The sequence below is a fragment of the Phyllostomus hastatus genome, unplaced genomic scaffold (assembly GCF_019186645.2).
Source record: "Phyllostomus hastatus isolate PE091 unplaced genomic scaffold, TTU_PhHast_1.1 phas_scaffold_46, whole genome shotgun sequence".
NCBI lineage: Eukaryota > Metazoa > Chordata > Mammalia > Chiroptera > Phyllostomidae > Phyllostomus > Phyllostomus hastatus.
The window spans coordinates 43,090,747-43,111,017 of NW_025334032.1; the positions used below are offsets into that span (position 1 = coordinate 43,090,747).

The 20,271-nt window shown below is 47.9% G+C and overlaps 1 protein-coding gene across 1 annotated transcript in view; it reads left to right on the forward strand.

Annotated features, from left to right (window-relative positions):
- Positions 1-1,163: 1,163 nt before the first annotated feature.
- ASB5 (ankyrin repeat and SOCS box containing 5) overlaps positions 1,164-20,271 on the forward strand; it is a 46,881-nt gene continuing 27,773 nt past the window's right edge. Inside the window, exons 1-2 of the mRNA XM_045821730.1 lie at positions 1,164-1,180; positions 5,828-6,112. Coding sequence (XP_045677686.1) covers positions 5,917-6,112 — 196 coding nt within the window. The 5' untranslated portion in view covers positions 1,164-1,180; positions 5,828-5,916. The remainder of the gene's footprint in view (positions 1,181-5,827; positions 6,113-20,271) is intronic.

The window sequence follows — 20,271 nt, forward strand, 5'->3', positions numbered from 1 at the left end:
GTAACAAGGAAGAGGACCCACTGAAAGGGAAGTTGAGCAATAGGAGGCACATTCTCTAGTCCTACTGAAAGGATCCAAACAGCCTCCCACCGGGACCTGCCGGGGGGCCCGCTTCCCTAAAGCTGCTTTGGAAGATGCGAGAGAATGACTCACGGCGGTCGGCCCCCTGGAGACTCAGGTGCAGGGAGGTGAATCCCAGAGGCAGAGAAGACAGACAGCGCTGACGCCGGCACGCGGAACACCGCCCCGGGGGGGCGGGGCCCGAACACGCGCCGGAAAAGACTCCTCGCTGTGCCTGGCTCAGCGGGGAGTACGCTGTTTGAGGACCTCGAGGAATCAGCAAAGACGCTCGTCGTTAGACGGCCCGTCCAGTGCGGATCTCACACACTGGGAACGCGGCTCTCAAGCAGCAGCCCCCTGCAATGAGCTCAAATAATCCGTCAGAGTTGTCCTGAGTGAAGAGGGTCCTGCAAACATCTGACTGCACCCGAAAGCAGGTTGACCCCTGATCCTCCCCTGAAGGTACCAGCACAGGTTCCCGCGTAATCACTGTTCATAGGGAACATTTCAGATCAAGCCTCCGCCAGTCTCTGGCTCCTGACTTTGTGTATTATTATTTCAGCGTTCGCTGTTCAGGGACTGAGTTCATTGAAGATGGAATCAAGAATGTTAATTACAGTGGGCATCTGTCATTCATGTCTACCTAAATACTCTTTTTATTTTTTTACTGAATTTGTCGGGGTGACACTGGTTTACAAAATTACGCAGGTTTCAGGTGCACAGTTCCACAACACATCATGGGTACACTGAACTGAGCGTTCACCACGCCAAGTCAAGCGTTCAGTGCTTTCTCCATTGGGTAGTAAGTTCCTGGACATTGTGCATGCTGCTGCCTCAGGGCAGCACCTAGAAAACTACATTTCCCAGAATTCCGTGTTGCCAAGGTACAGACATGTGACTTAGATCTCACCAATCAGATGTGGGTTGTTAAGGAAACTTTGGGTTGATTGGCTGCAGTGAGGAAACTGGGACCTGGCATTCCTGTGTGCAGGCACGGGTGTCTCTGAGTTCGAGGGCCAGTGAAGCAGCTTCCAGAGCCACAGCAGAGGCAGTGTGGTCTCCATGGTCACTGGCGGCAGCAGGACCTTCTAGGTCACCGTGGAAGCAGCTCTGATCTCAGGTCAGATGCGGCAGCCTCTCAACAATTCTGTGTCATTTCCTTTCTTTCTTGCATTCCAGCCTCTCCCAAAGGCAGACCTTGTGTAATGCCTATTTAAAAAAAAAAATTGCATTGTGTATCTTGGACTTATCCACTTTCTGGAATATCAAGCCATTATTGACTTCCGAGGCTGTGCTGGCTCGTTACAATGAACATGGGGCATGTATTCTCCCTGTCTGGTAATTCGGTTTACGGTGTTTAGGCTCAGCGTAGTGACAAAGTGCCACTTGGCAGCTAGTTGCCCGTAATTTATTAGACAAGCACCATGTAATACACAGAACTGGAGTACAGGGCCCATAATCATCTGTGGCTGTGTTTTAAACTTTATACTGATTGCATATTTCTTCGGGGACAATTTTCTAAAATGAAGCCCCAAAATATTCCACAAGACATTCAGCACTGGCGTCTTTTCCCAGTCCTTTCTTTAAAAAAAAATTTATTTTAACTGTTGTTCAGCACAGTTTTCTGTCTTTTACTCCCATCCCAGCCCACCCCCAACCCTCCCCACCTCCCTCCCATTTCCACCCCCACCCCCAGTTTTTGTCCATGTGTCCTTTATACTTGTTCCTGCAAACCTTTCCCTTTTCCCCTGAAATCCCCTCCCCTCTCCCCAGTCCTTTCTCTTGCACTGTTGTATCCAAGCTTGGGAAAGCTGCGGTGGATTCTGGTGCCCTGAGTTTTGTGCTGTGGCACATGGAACATTTCATGGTGCCGTGGCTTTGCCGTTACTCTCTGATGCCTCCTTTTGTTCACCATCCACTTAATTGACAGATTCCATTAATTCCACCCCTAAGTGTGTCTTGCACTGGCCCACTTTTCTCCGTTTTCACCTCCATTACCCTAGCGCCAGCCACCATCGACGGCCCCCTGGCTCTGCCCTGCCTTCTTTAATTCTATGCACGCCCACTAAAATGGTCTTCTCTTGCTTTTGTTAATGCCTTTCAACCGCCTTCCATTTACCTTAGAGTAAAATCCCGTGTTATTGTCATGCTGCCTTCTGCCCTGGATGCATCAAGAAGAAGCTCTGGGACAGGGCCAGTGTGGGGGAGGGTTAGCAGGTAGAGCCACAGGCAGTTCCCAGGATGGCTGGCAGTGGAGGGCACCAGCAAGCAGCGCCCCCAGCTGGGGGAAGAAATGCTTCCACCCAGGCAGGGTCTGGGTGTTGGCACCCACCCTCCTTGGCCCTAAACCAATGCTCCTACCCACTCCCATGGTCCTCTCGTGCCCCATGCCCCTCACTCAGGCTCCGCACAGTCCTCTGTCAGGTCCTTGGAAACCAAATCCTTTCCTCCCACCCCCTGCACCTCTGTCCCATCCCCAATCCTCTCTCCCGGCTGCTCTTCCGGTGGCCGGCCCTCTCATTCTTCTGGGCTCTGCTCAACTGCCACCTTCTCCAAAAGGTGTCTTCTCACTGTCCTAATAGTGGGCCCCCTCTGTTACTCCTTCCACAGCACTGCACTCATCACAGCCTTTAGTCATCTTTTAAATGATTATTATTTGGCTGCTCCACAAGAGTGGGAGCTCCCTGACACACAGTCTCGAGCACACAAGATTCCATCTCCCGGAATCGTCACGTGAAGTAGTAGCCTGCCCTACTAATGCAGGCACTAATTTAGGTCCCTGATTAAATACAGTCTGACTAATCCCCTTAATGTGTGTGTGTGTGTGTGTGTGTGTGTGTGTGTGAGAGAGAGAGAGAGAGTCTGGGTGATGGCCTCATTCTCTGTGCATAAGTCACATCTGCTCATTCTGAGTGTAAGTGCTTCAAAGTAGAAAGTACAAGCAGTAACTTCGAGCATATAGTTTAGAGTCAGAACTATGTTCAAATAGTGCTGTTGCTCATGAGGAAGTTTTCCAGGTCACTAAAGCTGTCTGCAACCAACTTTCATCTTTAAAATCAGATGATAACATTGGCCCCTCTGAGATAGGGATAGTAAATGAGAAGATTCATGTAGCGTACAACACTCTGAATAATGATTTCTTTCTTCCTGTGTGTTTAACCTCTCTCACACCACCCATTATGGGAACACAATTATTGACCTCAATTTTGATTTGATTGATTGGCTGATTGATTGATTGGCTGACTGATTGACTAACAAGATGAGAGCCGTTGTGATACACTGGCCACCAAATCCCTCCTCCACACCCTCCCAACATCAGAGATTATGAAAGTATCATCTCACTCAATAACTGAAATCACTAGTCAATATTTTACTTTCAAGAAAATGTTCATGCTGAGAAAACAGGGGCACCCTGTGTTTCAGGTGGGTTTTTAAATATTAATAATTTGTGGTGTTATTTGGAGGGGTCTGTAGAGTGAGAAGCACAGCATCTAGTTTATATCTGATGAGTTCACTGACGGTGAGTTGTTTTGTTTTAATTTTTAGTGATTAATAGAATGAGAGACGGTAACAGCTGCCGAAGGAACGTATATACCAACGCAGAAAATACAGGAACTCATTAAAATACAACCCGACATCTTGGCATAAAATCCTAACTATTGTGGTATTTTTCTAGTAGTAGAACTGTAGGGATTTCAATGTAATGCCCAGCGCTAGCTAGCGCTCATTGAACTGGAAGTGTCCCTCAACCCCCCAGAGTTCAGGCCCCTGATGAGCCGATGGGGAGATTCCCGTAGCAGCGCTTACCGGTAAGAGGAGGCGGTGAAACGTGAGACGGGGCGCGGGCGGGACTGTGGGTGACGGCAGAGGAGAGGGGAAGTGGGCGCGCGCGGTGACTCAGAGCATTGTGATGGCCAGCTGTCCGGGCCGGGCCTGTGCCGCCTGCGGTCGCCGCCGCCACCCGCCAAGGGAAGCCTGGCTGGCACGCCCGCACCGCAGCTGCCGGGGGACATTGAGTGACTTCATCTTCGGTCCTTTGAAGTCAGTTTCATTGACTCACAAAACACACGGGAAATGGTCACTGGGTCCACGAGCGGCCGATCAGTCCAGTCCTCTGCCTGTAAACATCCCAAGGGCCATTTCTACGAGGAGCTCAGGGGTTTGCTTCTAGCACATTGACCCGATTTATTTTTCTGGGTGCCACTCGGTCCCGAGGGAAGAAGCAGCCTGCGTCATTTGACACACTCATCTTACAGCACTGCCTCCGCTGTCTTAGGGGTGTTGTAGGTGCACCAGTCTACTTCAAAAGCATACACTAAGCGCCCATCACTTACCAAACTGACCGATCGCTAATATGCTTCTTGATTTCAAGAGGGACCACTTCTGTTTTCTTAAATTATTTGTTATTCTGGGGCTTCTCAGATGAATTGGGAAATAATACAACAATTAACAGGCCTCAAACTTGGTCACGTAAATGTATAAATTAACTCTGTCTATACTATGCGATACTATACTAATATTTTGTCATATTATTTTTGACTTATGTACAAAATATTGCCACTTTTCATTATTGTTCTTAATAATTTACTCTATTTCTCTCTTTAAAATATGCCCTTATAAACATTTGCATTTCTTTCATAAAATACATCAGATTAAGGTTAACAAAAATTATAGGCCCCAAAAAGTACATTGGCCCAAGAAGTACATTGTTTTGCTTGGTTTTGGGCAGTCTAGATGAAACACTTGTGTTTACTTGGTATTTCTCTATAGATGCCACCTCCTCCAGGAAGCCTTCTCTGACTTCTCTGCACCAGGATTAGGCCCTTCCTGTTTGTGCTCCCACCACACCCTGCCCTCACCTGGATTGGCCTGATGTCTTCCCATCTGCTTCTTCCTTTAGACTATGAGATCCCCATGGCAAGGATATTCAATTTTTCTCAGGAAAATGTTCGACACAAAGTAGGTATTTTTTTTTTAAGTTTTCACTGGAGCCCTGGCTGTCCTAGCCCAGTGGATTGAGCGCCGGCCTGTAAACAGAACGGTCGCCGGTCGATTCCCAGTCCTGGGTTGCTGGCCAGGTCCCCAGTTGGGGGCACGCAAGAGGCAACCGATGGATGTTTCTCTCGCACATCAACATTTTCCTCCTCTTTCTCCTTCCCTTCCCCTCTCTAAAAATAAAATAAAATAAGTAAAACCTAAAAAAAGTTTCACTGGATGAATGAATGAACAGACGAAACCTATTATTCTATCTCCTTCCACTCAACCCACGTATAAAAAAAATTTTTTTTCTGACAACGGTCAAAGCTACACAATCAGCTAATTTGGTGAGTCGCTGTTTGGATCATGCAGTCATGGCCTGTCTGAGGATTTAGTTCATGATCTACAAATAGGACCATTTTAAAGGCTTGACTTGATGGACTTAGTCTTACCTTGCTATTTTGAGTATCCTTTACATTAGCAACGGGAACCCCATACACAAAGTCTTCAGTGTGCTCATGCTGACTGCATACTCAAACATTTTTTTTTTGAAAGGAAACAACCCGTATATACACCGCAATACCCGGGTTCTGGAATTCGGAGCGGAGAGGCGGAGCGGGTGTTTATTTTGAGAATGGAAAGTCAGGAGTCTTGCAGCGGGGCACGTGTTGCATGCAGTGGCCTCCCAGGAACACGCTCAGACCAATCGGAGCCCGCGGAGAGCTTGCGTGGGCAGTATAAATATTTGGAGCCGGAGGCACCGTTACCAGCTGATACTTTCTTCCCGCAGGACCAGCTGTTCAGGGGCATCCCGGACGAGAGCCAGGCACACTCGGGCACTTGGCTCTCGCTGCCGCCGCGGCAGATTCCTGTGCAGCCATGTCGGTGTTAGAAGAAAGCCGACCATTTGCTCAGCAGTTATCCAATGTCTACTTCACGATCCTCTCGCTGTTCTGTTTCAAGCTGTTCGTGAAGATCAGCCTGGCCATCCTCAGTCACTTCTACATCGTCAAGGGCAACCGCAAAGAGGCGGCGCGGATAGCCGCGGAGTTCTACGGAGTGACCCAAGGGCAAGGTACGGTGGCGCCAGGGCTTTCGTGCTTCAAGTTGAATTTAACTCCGCTTTCATGCACAGTCCGACAGAACGTCACTTGTTTTTTCTGTGGGCTGCTTCAAGGGGAGTATTTTTGTAAACTCGGTACAGAGAATACTTGTTAGCTCACTTCGTGGTTTCCTAAAAGATTACTTTGCTGTGGAAATGTGTGGGTTAATAAAATGAAGGTATCTTTTGCAGAATAGGTGAATAGAAACATGCTTTTAAGCATACATCATTCTATTAATATTTTAAAACTTTAAACATTTCACTTCCCATAGCTTTCTAGGCTTCAATGACTGATCGCATTTCAATTGTCCTCTGACGTGGGCCCAAAGCTTTATGATTTTTTTATTCAAATCTTCAAGGATAGATAATTATTCAGAAGAGGACATTTGGAGGTGTTATTTGTTTTTCAGAAATTTTATTTTACCAAGATTAACCACTGGATTATAAAATAACGCACGGCGTGTCAAATATTAAGATTTATGGCGTGTGTTTCCCTAATGGCATTGTTGCTGCTCTGCTCCATTTGTACAAACTTGACTGGAAGAGGAATAGGAATTAGCAATCTTATGGGTGTGCAGTCATATCATCCATCCATGTTTCTTAGAAGACATTGAAGTATGAGACCTAATGGGAAACAATAATTTCAATCGTAGACTTCAAAGGTTGTAAAACCACGTACGTTCTAGCGGACTGATCTCCGTATAATGCAAATAATTCTTACAGTGGGTTTCAAGGTGATATTTTAGGTTCTGAGAGCCTTTTGATTGACTTCCGCTTTGAAAGGCAGCAGACACAATTTTAGAGTCCCAAATACTTCTACCATAACTTAAATTTTCAGAATCAAAAGATACTATCACATAGTTTAAAAAATGTAATTTTTAAAAATAGCCCAGAGTAGAAAGCTTGACCTCTTAAAAGTCTGTTTTCTTCTCTTTTTCAATTTGTGAAAATAATTCATTTTAAATGTGAATTACTCTGTGGGTACATGGGAAGTTAAGGTGGAAAACCTTTCGTGTGTGTGTGTGTAGGAGGTAGATAATGAGTATATTTTTCCTAGGGAAGATTTGTCTTAGGCAGAAAAGAGAAATCTGTTTGATTTTTGAGCTCATTAAAAGCGGGGGAAATCTGCATGCCAGCAAGAAACCCTCACCAAGAAGGTGGGATCCAGAGGAAAAAGGCAGCAGTTAACTCTTCGCCCCACAGCTCTGCTTCAGAACAGGCGGAGCTATTGAAATGCGGCCTGCACTAGGCGGCTCGACGGAGTGCCTTGTTTAAAGACAGCAAACATGGAAGACCAGATTGGAAAACAAAACCACATTTGCAGGTATAAGACTGAGTAGATCCCACGATCACAGGCCCTGAAGCTTCGGCAGCCCATAGCCGGTGACCCCAATCCACAGGAAAATCTTGTGGACGGATTGCGAGCATTGCAGTACCTAAGAACCTAAAATAGGGGCTAAAAATCTATGTCTGTTGGTGAACTGACAAGGGTTTTAGAGGGAGCTCTGGAAGCCCCCTTTTGTCCATATTTACAAACCAGAAGAAACAGGCGTCTCCTCTGTAGTTGGCTGTCTTTGCTGAGATCACTCTGGGCAGTGACGGGAGCCTGTGAAATGGCTTCCCCGCTCCCGTCTGCTGCCCACGAGTCCGTGTGAAGGTCTGTTAGACTCCGGGACTCCACCCCAAAGAGGAAAGAAAGACATCAAAACTCCCCAATAGAAAACACTTCCCCTAGGAATGTCAAGTTTTTAGAAATTTTGTGTTTTTGTAATGTTAGATCTGTGTAACTAAATTCTATCTTCTACTATCTTGCATCAATCTGTATGTTAAATAATAGGCTCTATGATGATAATTTTCATCCAGTGTCAGCGTAATTAGTTTCCAATATTTTTAATATTAGAAAAACAATCGGGGACCTTACAAATTCTTTCTTGATCTCCTACCTCTAAGAATTAATTTTTTCTTGCCCAGGAAAGTATTATATATCTTCATTTTATCACAGCTTGTTCTTTTATTCACTACAAATACACTATTTTTATTTTGGTTATATTTTTATAATTAACTAATCAGCCTCAATTATCTTTGTTTAATCTGGCAATTCCCTCCTTCCTAGGGAAGATTATCACCTTTACTCCACTTTGAATTAGGTTTCTCCTTCCTACTCTCAAGACTCAGCCAGATGGTTCCCCAACATTTCTGGCGTGGAGTTGCCAAATTCCATGAAACCCGAGCTGATGTGGGTATTTTCATGTCTCTCATAATCACAGAAGACCCTGTTGACAACACTCTGGATGCCCTCCCCATGAGCGGCAGTGCTGTGGTGTGAAATGAAAGAAACCGAGTCTTCTTAGATGCTACCGCAGATTGGCTCATTGTATTGGACCCGTGTCAGGCAGTCTTTTTAAAGCACTTTCCAATGGGGCTTGAGACCAAGATCTGTGTATGCAGTAAGAATGCAGAAAAGCTAAATGACAGCTGAGATATTTAAGGTTATGCCCTGCTCGATCCCTTTGTTATTCCACTATAACTAGGACCTGACTTCTCATTTTCTGTACTGAAGACTGCTATCAACTCCACCGCCGTACTGAAGGGACCTCTTTGTTCCGCTTTTCTGTGTTACTACCTCCCATGCTGTTCTTGCTGTTTAAGGTCCTGATGACAACTCTGTGTATCAGAGACCGCGCCCATGTGTAAAGCTAGCCCTCTACTTGGGAGACGGACCGTGAGACTGCTAGGAGTGGAAGGTGTTTTCAACTGGGCCGGCAAGCCTAAAGGAGAGCACTGATCTCCTGCAATCACTCCTTCACTGAAGGGCGATTCTCTCCCAGTTCCCTCTCGGGGTCTAAAGGGAGTTCAGTAGTTTCGCCTGCAAGTGGGTGGGGCCAGTGCTAAGGTCTTGTTTTAGAGCCTCCCTGACATCAAGGAACTAAAGAAACAAGAATATAGCAAAGGCAAAAGGTACTGTTCCCGCCTGTAAGTAGTTTATTCTAATTGAGCAGATAGTATAGCAACCTATGATAATTATTTTCCAGAGACACTAAATATCAAATGAATCTAATAACTGGGAAGATCAGTTTCAAATTTGGACTTTTAGAGATATCTTCATGGGTGAGGCCGATCTTGAGTGGACCCCAGGAATGAGGAGAAGCGTGGATTTAGAGGTGCACTAGAATATTAAGAGAGAATAGACTTGCTGGGAGTGGAAGGCTTATGAAGTAGAAAAAATGACAATAAATTGGGCACCGATGTGAAGGAATTTGAATGGCAGGCTAAGTAATTTGAACTTTACTTTGAAGGTAGTAGGAGTCATTGAGAGTTTCCGGCCCAAGTGCAGGGGCAAAATGGGAAAAGTCCCATATGCAATCCTAATTTAAGGTAGATTTCTATAACAACGGTCCTTGGAATTGGGCAGTGGGTCCGGTTTGAGGCAGGGAGCTGAGGAGCCCCTGCCTTAAGGGGATGAGGACCTAGATCTGTGTGCGGTGGTGCTGGCGTGGATAGGAAAGAATGGTAAGAAGAAATACATAAAAAGAAGAAGAGTGAACGAACTGGATGATTCCTTTAGATAACACTGGCAGAGAGCACAGATGTCACCTGAGGAAACTAACTGTCTCCCAGAATTAGATGTAACGTAGCTACAGCAAAACGTGTCAGCCACGGGAGGAATGCACCGACTACACAGGCAGATGCTCAGTCCCCAGCCGGCGCCACCCCAGAGAGGTGCGTCCGTCGCTGCTCGGTCACCTGTCTCTGGTGTGGACAGGGTAAAGCCACCAGACTCGGAATTCCACTCTTGCTTTGATTTATTTAATGTGTTCCCTCCGTCCTGCCTTTTCATCACCAAGTAACCCCTGATGGTGATGCCGCTCTCCACGTAGACTCGCCCCAGCTCTGACACCGGTAGTCCTCCTGGTAGATTCGCGTAGTTGCCTCTTGATGTCATCAGTCTGCAGAGTTTTGTGCTCCTGCAGGTGTAAGCGCACCGCTGATGTGAGAATTTGCTCCAGCTTTGCCGATAGATCAGGTTGCGAGCCTGCCAGGCCATGGACGAGTTCTAGACTGTGGGAAACCCATCAAGGCGGTGCCTGTCTGGGAGGCTGCTTGAAAAGCAATCTCGTGACACCCAACCACTTCAGGCCTGCTTTTCATGGTTGAGACTTTATACAGAGTATAGGGTAGACGTGGAATCATCTGATACATTGGTGACTGTGGTTTGATAAATTTGGTCCTAGGGTTGCCATGCAGCATACTTTATTTTTTAACAAGTCTACCGTTGACACTTGGAAATGGGCCGCAGTGTAAGTGTGTCACCCCAAGTCCAAGTGCCTGTCGTTGTGAAGACCAGTGTAAACTGGGTAGGAAAAGGGACTAGAATTTCATAGGGTGTAATGGCATTGTTTCTCCACCAGGGAAGTCCATCCCAGGGCTTTTAACTTTAACTTAAACTTCAGGAACTTCACTTTAGAGTGGATGTCAGCAATGCGCACCCAGTTTCACGTGGTTTGGGGTGCTTCTGTGTTGTTGATCATGTGTGCGGGAGGTTACTTCTGTCAGAAACACTTCTCAGAATCTCAGCAGTGAGAAATTCCAAGAAGCAAACCTGTAGGATGGCTTCTTTCATGTTGTTCATGATATAAAGGCATAAAAACACCTTAATGCTGTGAGGTTTAGACACATTTTCTCTACTTAGGTAGAAATCCACATAAAATAACTTGAATCAATAAAATTGCTCTTCTATGACAAAACCATAACATTACAATCAAAAGTGCTACAAAAAACAGTGTTTAAAAAAAGATTTTAATTTTACCCGAGCTCAACTGGTTTTCGGATCTGCCAGCACCCTTACTGGGAGGAAACTATTATGATAGCGTCAATGAAAAACGGAATCTGGGGACAAAGTTCCAAGTTCACAAAAGACAATCCTATTAATGTATGAACGTCTTCCTCCTTCCTCTATATTTGGAGGGACACATTTGTTTGTGGAATTAAGGAACTTGGCATAGCCGATGATAACTTAGGAGCAATCAGCTTTCCTACGAGGAACCTTCTCGTTCCTTTGTTCTTCTCTTTGTTCCTTTAGCCATTCAATTATTTGCTCGCTTATTACTCGCAGCGATTACTTGTGTATCTTCTACATCAAAGGCACTGTGCTGGGCATTAAGGATAAAATACACAAGCACACCACGGTGCCTTTCCTCAAGGTGAGCACAGTCTAGTGGGAGAGACGGGCAGGGAACCAAGTCCTTTGAAAGCACGGTAAGCACTATTCTGCAAGGTTAAATGGGGTGCCTTGGGAGCTCAGAGGACGGGGGGCGGAGATAAGAGCGCTTCTGCCTGGGATGTCCAGTGAAATGCCAGCCGCACCAACAACAGGCACGTTCTCGCCCGTGAGCGCGCACGGACCCTCAGTCATGATGTTCCCAGGCCTCCCACTGTCACTGCCTGTTCACTGGTCACTTCTCCACCTCTTATCACGATTCTTATTTCTAATGCCCGTCTCCTGCCTAGAGCTTTCCCTAAAGCCTCGGAGTTTTATTGTTAAAGGAATTGATTTTTCGGAAAGAACAGGTATGCTCATGGCTTACCCGCGAAGCTTTTTGAAAAATGACAAGTATTTTGGTGAAAAGTTTCAAAATGAATTGTGTTTATATTGATAGGTGCACTGTCAGGGTCAACTCTAAAATGTTTATATAATAAGGACAGTTAAGAATGGAAACCAGGTCTCAACCTTCTCTTTCCAGTTTACTGCTTCTCTTAGAAGACGGTAAATTATTAAAATAGGTATTTTTCTTATTCATTGACATAACTGATAGTTTTGGATTTAATTCAGTTCAGGAAATACTTGGATACCTACCCTGTTCCTGGCACAGAATTATGTGGTACATGTACATAGTTGGATACATATATATCTGTACATATGCAGGTGTGCATATATATATGTACATACTTACCCCATACGTTATATGACTTGTGTCTTGAGAGAAAGGAGGCTTGAGTGAGTAGAGCCAAACTTTGCGCATATAAAACACCCAACCAGCAAGCAAGGAGAAATTCATAAGGCGCTACCTTGAAAGCAGCTCAGTTCCGCAAGGAACGTTCTCTGAGGAGCCCACTGAGAGCATCAGGAGCTTCACAGAGAAGGCGGGACTTCAGGTGAAACTTCCCTGGCAGGACCCACCTGGTTCCGTGCAGGTGGAGATGCACCGAGCCGGATGTGGAAGGGGAGAAAGTTCAGAATGTGGAACGAAACAGGCCTGGGTCAGCTGGGACGAAGGCTGGAGTGTAAGTCCCAGATGAGCACACGCAGTTGGGGGGTCGGAGCCACTGTGAAAAACAAACACCCATCCTTTCAAATCGCACCTCCCAAAGTTAATAGTTCTGTTCAGTCTGAGCTTTCCAACGCCTTGCTGGATTGTTAACCTACGAAAAGGAGTCATTAACTAATGGTGGACGTGGTGGTCGCCATAAGCGTTTCCCAAAGTCCCTGGCGTAATCTCAGGACCCACATCCTGGGGAAGACAGGATGCTACTTGACGCCGACTCTGCAGGGACCGTCCTCGGAGTGGCTCCGGGCAGTTCCAGGGTTCCTGCGGCAGTGTTAGTGCCTCCAGTTCCTTTCCTGGCCCTGGGAGGAGAGAGGAGGGTTTGTCTCCAGTGACGGGCAAACCACGGCTCTTCCTCCCAAACCACCTGGAAAAGTTTGGGCAGGAGGAGGGAGGACGGGAGGGGCGGGGAGGAGGAAGGGTTTGCTAAGGCCTGCTTGGACTGCTTTTGGCTTTTCTCCTTCACCGGCCGCACAAAGAACAAGCCATTCACGCCGTGCAGCCTCCTCTCAGCAATGCCACAAGGCAGACCACTGGCCTTTTAGACTGCAAACGCCCAAGGAATGTCAGGCCCCAGACGGAGAGGCTAAGGAGTCTCACACAAACTGCTGGCACCTTTAGGTGGCCTGGGATGACGCAAGTCCACTGAGTGAAATCCAGGTTGAGGGGTAACATATTAGAATGATCCTTTGTTCAATCCTATAATTCTCCACTGGTTACCGGGGGACAGGTTTTTAAAAACCTGTCCTCTAAGTAGATGTAGGAGTTTTCTAGAAGAGCCTCAGGGCTGGACAGGCCAGGGGGTGGCCAGGGGGCCGTGAGGGGTCAAGGTGCCCATGTGCCCCTCCCCTTCTCTCAACAGAACACCTGGGTTCTGATGAATCTCCAAAGCTGGGCTTTCAGAGGATTTTTTCTTAAAAGAGGATAAAATAGTGTTTTCAGTGAAACTGTCCCAGTTTAGTCCGAGTGTCACGTAAGGCGCACGCGTCTTTACGGAACTGACCGCCCTATAAAATGAGTCACAGCTGAGTACCCTTTCAGCATTCTTTCCTGGGGATTAGAACAGCATTAACTGCCTGGGAGACGGCTGGAAGGCGTTCCCGCCCCTTCAGGGCAGCTCCATCCCCGTGTCACCGTTACCTACTGAGCAAAATAGAAACGTCCAGAAATACATACACGCTTTCCAGAAGGCTTATGGTCTTAAACGATGGGCAGAGCACACACAAGCTGAAATGGGACACTGGAATGCCATGCCCGTTCTTAAATAGAACCGCTGGCTCCTCCGGGGGGTCAAGTGTGCCGCCGGTTTAAATGAAAATGGAACGAGGCAACTCGCGTTGAGGCCAGACCGTGGAAAATCTGCTCTCGGCCGCCCTGACTTGGCTGAGCCCCTTGTTGGTGGATGGAGTGAGGTCCGCCGCTGGCAGAGTGCTCAAGGGGGTGGTTCTTCCTCTGAAGAGGCCTGGGCACACTTGGTAGCCGTTAAATAACGAGCGGCTCTGAGTGGCAGAGCTCCTCGGCCACACCCGAAGGCATCTTGATTGGCCGCTGAGATTTATGAGCTAATTCTGTTTCCTGACTCTGCCTCGTTCACTAGAAAAATGATGGTTCGTATCATCCATCAAGGGAAGTAGTATAAGTAATTTTTAGAATGAGATGATGCATGAAATGAATCCCTGAATCTGGGAGCTTTGTGTCTTCCCTCCTTCCTTCTTGAGCCGTGATCCAGAAGGGGGAACTAGGGAGAGGAAAAAGTGCAAGTTCCTCCAGAGTTAAAATGCGTGGAATCAGAGATCTGTTGAGTTTGAGAAGGAATGGCTCCTCCTCTGCCCGTGACTCCCCACGAACCGGAAAAGAGGGAGCTAGAGGAAACTCTGAGCGTGGCTCCCTCTCTCCACTGCCTGCAGTTACGATGAAATAGCCCATCTAGTAAAATCCAGTATAGGAGCTAAGTTTTATGTCTGCTTACCTCGCATTACTCAAAGACGTCAACAGAACAAGAGCAGCTTGGGTTAGGGAGACTGTCCCCTGTGCAGTGGATATTAAGTCCTAAAACGACACTTGGCACATCTAATTGGAGTGATCTGATTGGGGATACAGACTCACATGGCAGGAGTGTGAAAGACAGGGACATCTGTTTGAGAAAGCCCAGCATTTAGGGTCTCCTGGAAGTCACGATAATACTTTTGAAGACAATTTTTATTTATGAAAGTCAGATTCGATGACTGTTTTCATAATTATTTAGAGCTTAATTTTAAAAAGCACGCACATGTAGAACCACAAACCTGGTTCTGCGGGTTTATAAGGAGTGTTTTGATTATGAACAAAAATAAGATTTGGAAGAGAAAGAATTTAATTAGAAGGAAGAAAAGGAGCTTGTAATTAATTGGAGGCTCATGAGGCGAATATGATTCTTGCCAAATAATTGTATGTGACTACTGAATTGTGACCCAAAAGTAGATTACTCAGGAGAAGGGGATTACAACGTATGAAGCAAAAAGTCACTGGGATTTTGAAAAAACTGCTAATACCATAGAGGAAAACAACGTCTTGGATATTGAAGAGACTTGGTGAATATTTGTGGAATGAATGAAAGACCTTACATCACGGGGAAATGGAGTTTAAAATCACATCGTAGATGACAGAGTGATGTAGCCACAGAAGTTTTCCATTACGACTCTAGCATTTTCTAGGTACACCTGTCTTCTTGGGAAAGGCGTTTAAATCCTGCAGCCCTCAATTTCTCCACTGGCGAAATGGAGATAGTGACATTCTTTCAAAGGGTTATCATACATCTTATATGAGATATAACGTATGACCTAACCCACTGGCCACTGTGTCTGGTGTATAATTAACACCCCATCAATGCTACCTTGTCCTTTAAATTTTTCAAACACAGGACAAGAATGCCACAAGGTAGTAACAGAGAGGAGCAATCATGAAGAAGGGCTGGTGGAAGGGTAATGAATGGACTGTGCTTCTGAGCAGCAGCTGCAAGCGCACGGTAACACGAGGACTCGCCTGCTAAGCAGGGGTTCTGCCCCGCATCCCCTTAGCTCCTTGGGTGGATGCTTGCAGGACTCAGTGGTTGGCTTTCTGTCTGTGTCGATTTAAGAATAACAGACTGAAGCTCTGAGAGAGGACATGAGTGGTCCGCTTGTCCGGTTAGTAAGGGGAAGGAGCGGCGTTCTGACCCGGAGTTCTCCAGCAGCTGCCTGCTCCTGGGCTGTCTCTCAGCAGGTGAGCCAGGTGCTGGCAGTCCCAGGCCTCAGGCTCCTGTGCCGCCCACGTCTCTGACTGCTGGCTCTTTCCACGCTGAATTTTAACTATTGAAGAAGTATTGAAAAGACAAAGTTTTCCAAAGCAACAAGCACAAGTAAACAGTTGACTCTGTGCCTCGAGGACCCAAGCTATGCCGGCCACTCAGGTGTGTTCTCCTCCGACAGGCTGCCGGTGCGCACTCAGCGGGATCCTGCCTCGTTGTCGCGGCAGCGCACAGCTCGGCATTGCGGGGCGTTTGGCCGCCGAGGCTGGACCCCTCCGCGTGCTCTGGTGCCCAGGCTGGTGCAGAGCTGGAGCTTTAACGTTGCTTGCAGAACTTACTTCCACGATCTTACTCTGTCCGAGAAACTCTTCTTGCCAGAAGTTCACTGGGCAGAAATGCATTCCCAGGCAAACCGGGTCACATGCCCGGTCGTGGCTGCGCCGTTGGGCACCTGGGTGTTTCCGGAAGGGCAGCAGGAGAAGCGGGGGGTGAGCAGACTTCCAGCACTCCGCTGGGTGGGGTGGGTGCCTGGAAGCTGCGAAATCCCCAGCAGACCAGGGCACGCACGTTAACTTCCACTAAAGCATTGTCTTGCCCTTTTACTTTATTTTCTCTCAATCCCTAGCTGCTGAAAAGGGAAGAAAAATAATAATGATGATGCTAATAGTAACGACAACACTAAGAGTGAAGAACTGAGTCAGTTCAGGGATTGGGCATTTTTTCCTGTGTTTTTTCTGTTCTTCCCTGCCAGCTGATCTCTTCAGGAAACAAGCAAAACACCGGTATTTCCCTGGGTGTCTCTTACAAAAAGCTTTTTTTCCCTTATGAGGAAGGATGAAATAAATCTTATTTTTAATAAGCAGATTTATATCTGGAAATAAGGGTGCAGAATTACTTCATAGAATCATCCAGCAACAGCTAACTCTAGCCGTGCTTTCAACGGTCTGGGCTCCACGCTCGGGTTTGCAAAGCCTCCCTGTGAGGCTGCAGGGATGCCTGCTCCTTCCCCAGCCACTCAAGGACGGCCTGAAGGTGGAGGAGCCTGTCTTCGGAGAATAATAAATCACAGATGACGACTCTGCCTTCTCTCTTCAGCACGAGACCATTAAACTGCACACACTACTGTCGGGGAACAAAGCGATGATCCAGGCGGTGGGAACATTAAGGCCGTTACTTGTAAGGCCGCCCACGTTCATGGCCAGGTGTGAGTCTCAGCCTCCAGCCAGAAAGGACTGTTACTGCAGAAAGCTAGGCAGGAAGCTAGGCAGGAAAGCTAGACAAGACGATGGACAAAGAACCTCCTCAAAGTGCAGTGTGTCCCGGAGACTTTGCGGACAGGAGAGGAGCATTTCGGAGCAACACAGCGGCCTAGGGCGGCCCTGACCTTTTTTCAGAAGGTAGCTCAGTCCAGCCTCGTCATCAGCTGACTCTTATAAGACAACGCCGCTGAGACGGTGCTGGCCAGCAGTTTTATGAGATGGTAGTCACCCAGTTCCGAGTAGTAATGTCAGAACTGAGATATTCTAGCAGAAATGCTATTTTCAAAACTAGCTGAAGCCTTGGTGCTTTTGAAACTATTGTTTAAAACTGTTGTTTAAAATTTGGTGAAATGGCAACCAAATATGCATATACCAGAGTATGTGTAGGGCACGCTTTATAAATTGTGTATAAAACAGCTTTTAGTAAACTGCTGAATTTTTGTCTTACCATGTAAACGTGTTACTTAAAAGGGTCCCGCTATATTCATTGTGCAAAGATAAATTTTCCTTTAATTGGAGTGCATCTACGTGATGCTTTCCTAGTAACTGTGCGGGTAATACTGTGGGAGGAGGGGAAAGTGAGACATGGGAGACATCCTTTTCCTTGGGAAGCGGGGGCCTTCTTTCTCGCACCCCTGTCCTGGGACTCCACGGGGCGGCGAGCAAGCGTCTCTGGACGTTTCCTGTTCCCAGCCATGACTCGATGTGACCTGCCTCACACTTTCTCGTGACAGTAGGTCATATGCTTGTGGTAATTCATGCAGGCTGTCCTTACGTACAGCCCCTTTCCATGTCACCACGCCCCTCCGAAAACAGCAGGGACGGCGCTTCTTTCACAGAGGAGGGCACAGGGCTTGACAGCGTGGAGGGACTTGTTCGAGGTGGTTGATCCCATCAGAGGCAAGTCGGATGTGAGCCCTGGTCTTCCAGTTGCTTCTGCCCCTTGTGGGATTTGGTTTCTTTGATCATATCTTGAAACGAGTGAGCAGTGTCGTTCTTCCAGAGCTTCCTGTCTCTGTTGGGTTGCAGCCCGTCTCCCAGGGTCTGGGTAACAGTCCTGAGGAGGCACGATGACGTGAGACTTCGGGTGTGGCTTTCTCCCGGACTGCCGCGATGTCCCAAACAAACTCAACGTGGGCCCCACCGCCAAGTCCGGCCGTTACCAGTTTGTCAGCCTCGTGAAGACGGGGGGTTCATTTCATCCTTGGAACTTAGAAAAATGCCCGGCACGTGGCAGGTACTTAATGAATACTTGAGGGAGGAAGGAATCAAGGAGGAAGGAGAAGAAAAAGAAGGGAGACATGGAGAAAATTCAAACTCAAGTGTACGGATTTTATTGCCACGTTCAGTGCAGGGGGTTGTGTGTTCGAATCATGCCTCACCCAGTGGTGTGGGCTGGGGACACTGAATAATGTTAATGAGACATCCTGGAAGTTCATTCTCATAGAACAAATAAAGACGGGAAATCAGCGCTGCATGGAAATTAAATCAATAACTACTGCCCTCCGCTCCTTTTTCTTAATCGGACTTATTGTCCTTTTTCCCAGAGCCCTCTTAGTCTCATGAATTGCTAGTGATCTTCCTGCCCAAATTAAAAAACAAACAAACAAAAGAAAAAACTTTTCATGTTTCTTTTTAACGGGAATCCGTTAAAGGCGGTTCACGTACGACCTCTGGACTTCAGTTCATCACCCTCATCCCACTCAGCTGCTACCCTGTGCCCCAGGTACTTTAGCATGCTTTTAGTGAGCAAAGTGGTAGCAATGATAAATTTAAACTTCAAATTTTTTTTAAGGAATCTCGATTTTGCCTGCACACACGAGTGGCTGTTCGTCCACGGGCAGCCGGGGATGTCAGTGTGGGGAGAGGGCTCTCTGGGGTCAGAGCTGTCTCCTGGAGCCGAGACCCCAGAAGGGAAGCCAGCAGCAGCCCCCACTGGGTGGGGCCGGCCCCCTGGGTGGAGGGAGGCGGCCAAGGACCTGCCGCCCTCCGGCCACCACGTCTGAGATGCCACCTAGACCTGCACATGGGCGCCGAGGCGGGCTCCTGGGGGCCCAGCTTTCTCTGCCTTCTGCGTGAGGACCTCCTCCCAAAAATGTGCCCAACTCGCAGGAACAAACTCCCTTGCCCCTCAGCCGGCGCCATGAGCTCACCACGGGTCGTGGTGATTAAACTCCTCGGGGCCAGACGGCCGGCGAGGGAGGGATTATGTGCAAGTTGTTCTGACCTCAGGTCCCGGCCCGCGGTGCGGATCAGATGTTCCTCCTCAGCTGTCACACTCAGAGCACAGGCCCCGGGTGGCTGATGTCATTCCTTGCGTGGATTCAGGGCCCTTTCCAAACCTCAAGCCGGCGGTTGGGAGAGATTGCACATTTGTGTGAACGAAGTGAGTTAAAAAGAGAAAAAGAACAAAAGGAGGAGAAAAGTGGGCTTTCTATGAGCAGGGTAAACACTAACCGGGGTCTTAGGAAAAAACCGCGCGCTGTTCTAAACGCACAGGAGAATAAACTGATTTCGTCCTCACGGACACCTCCGGAGGGAGGCGGCCCTGGCCGTGCAGCCTCCTGTCCCCCCGAACAGTCTGTGGGTTCGGTTGGGTGTCCCAGCTGCTGAGTCCCAGTGTGCTGCTCCACAAGGAGCGCGGGGAGGAAGCAGGCGATCCTGGCTCCAGTCCTGCTGTGCTGGGGACGCAACTACCCTCCCTCAGCTTCAGGCTCTGTAGCTGCCAAGTGAGGGCAGTAGGCGAGATCAGTGGAGTTCGAATCTCTCTTGCTTTTTAAGGCCTTGGCCCCATTTCGGTGATGAGTTGGAAGCTTAATTTGTAAAGCTGCTGGCGTGGAGGCCGCACGGCGTGAAGACGGAGCCCCACGCGGGGCTGACACACCGAGAGGCAGCTGTCTTGCGTGCACAGGGGGCTTTGAGGCTGTTTGTAAGTCGCTGAAGCAGATGATACCTAAGTCCACTTTTAGCTCCGAGACACGGTGACTTTTTCATGCTACTTAATCTATCGGTGAATCACTTTTGGACCAGAGAAGCTATTACACAGAGAACCCATGTCCCTGCTTGTGAGTGTATCACACCCACGACCTCACCCACCCCATTCCAGAACCCGGAGACGCGGCTCAGCCCAATGGCTCCAAACGGGCGCCATGAGTCACCGAGCAACATAAAATGGCAATTAGTTTAGCACACAGACAGAGTCTCGGTGAGACATGTCCAGGCGCACCCAGGGTTACCTGCGGCAGGTAACCCTGCCAGGGGCACTCAGGGTTACCTCGCCGGCCG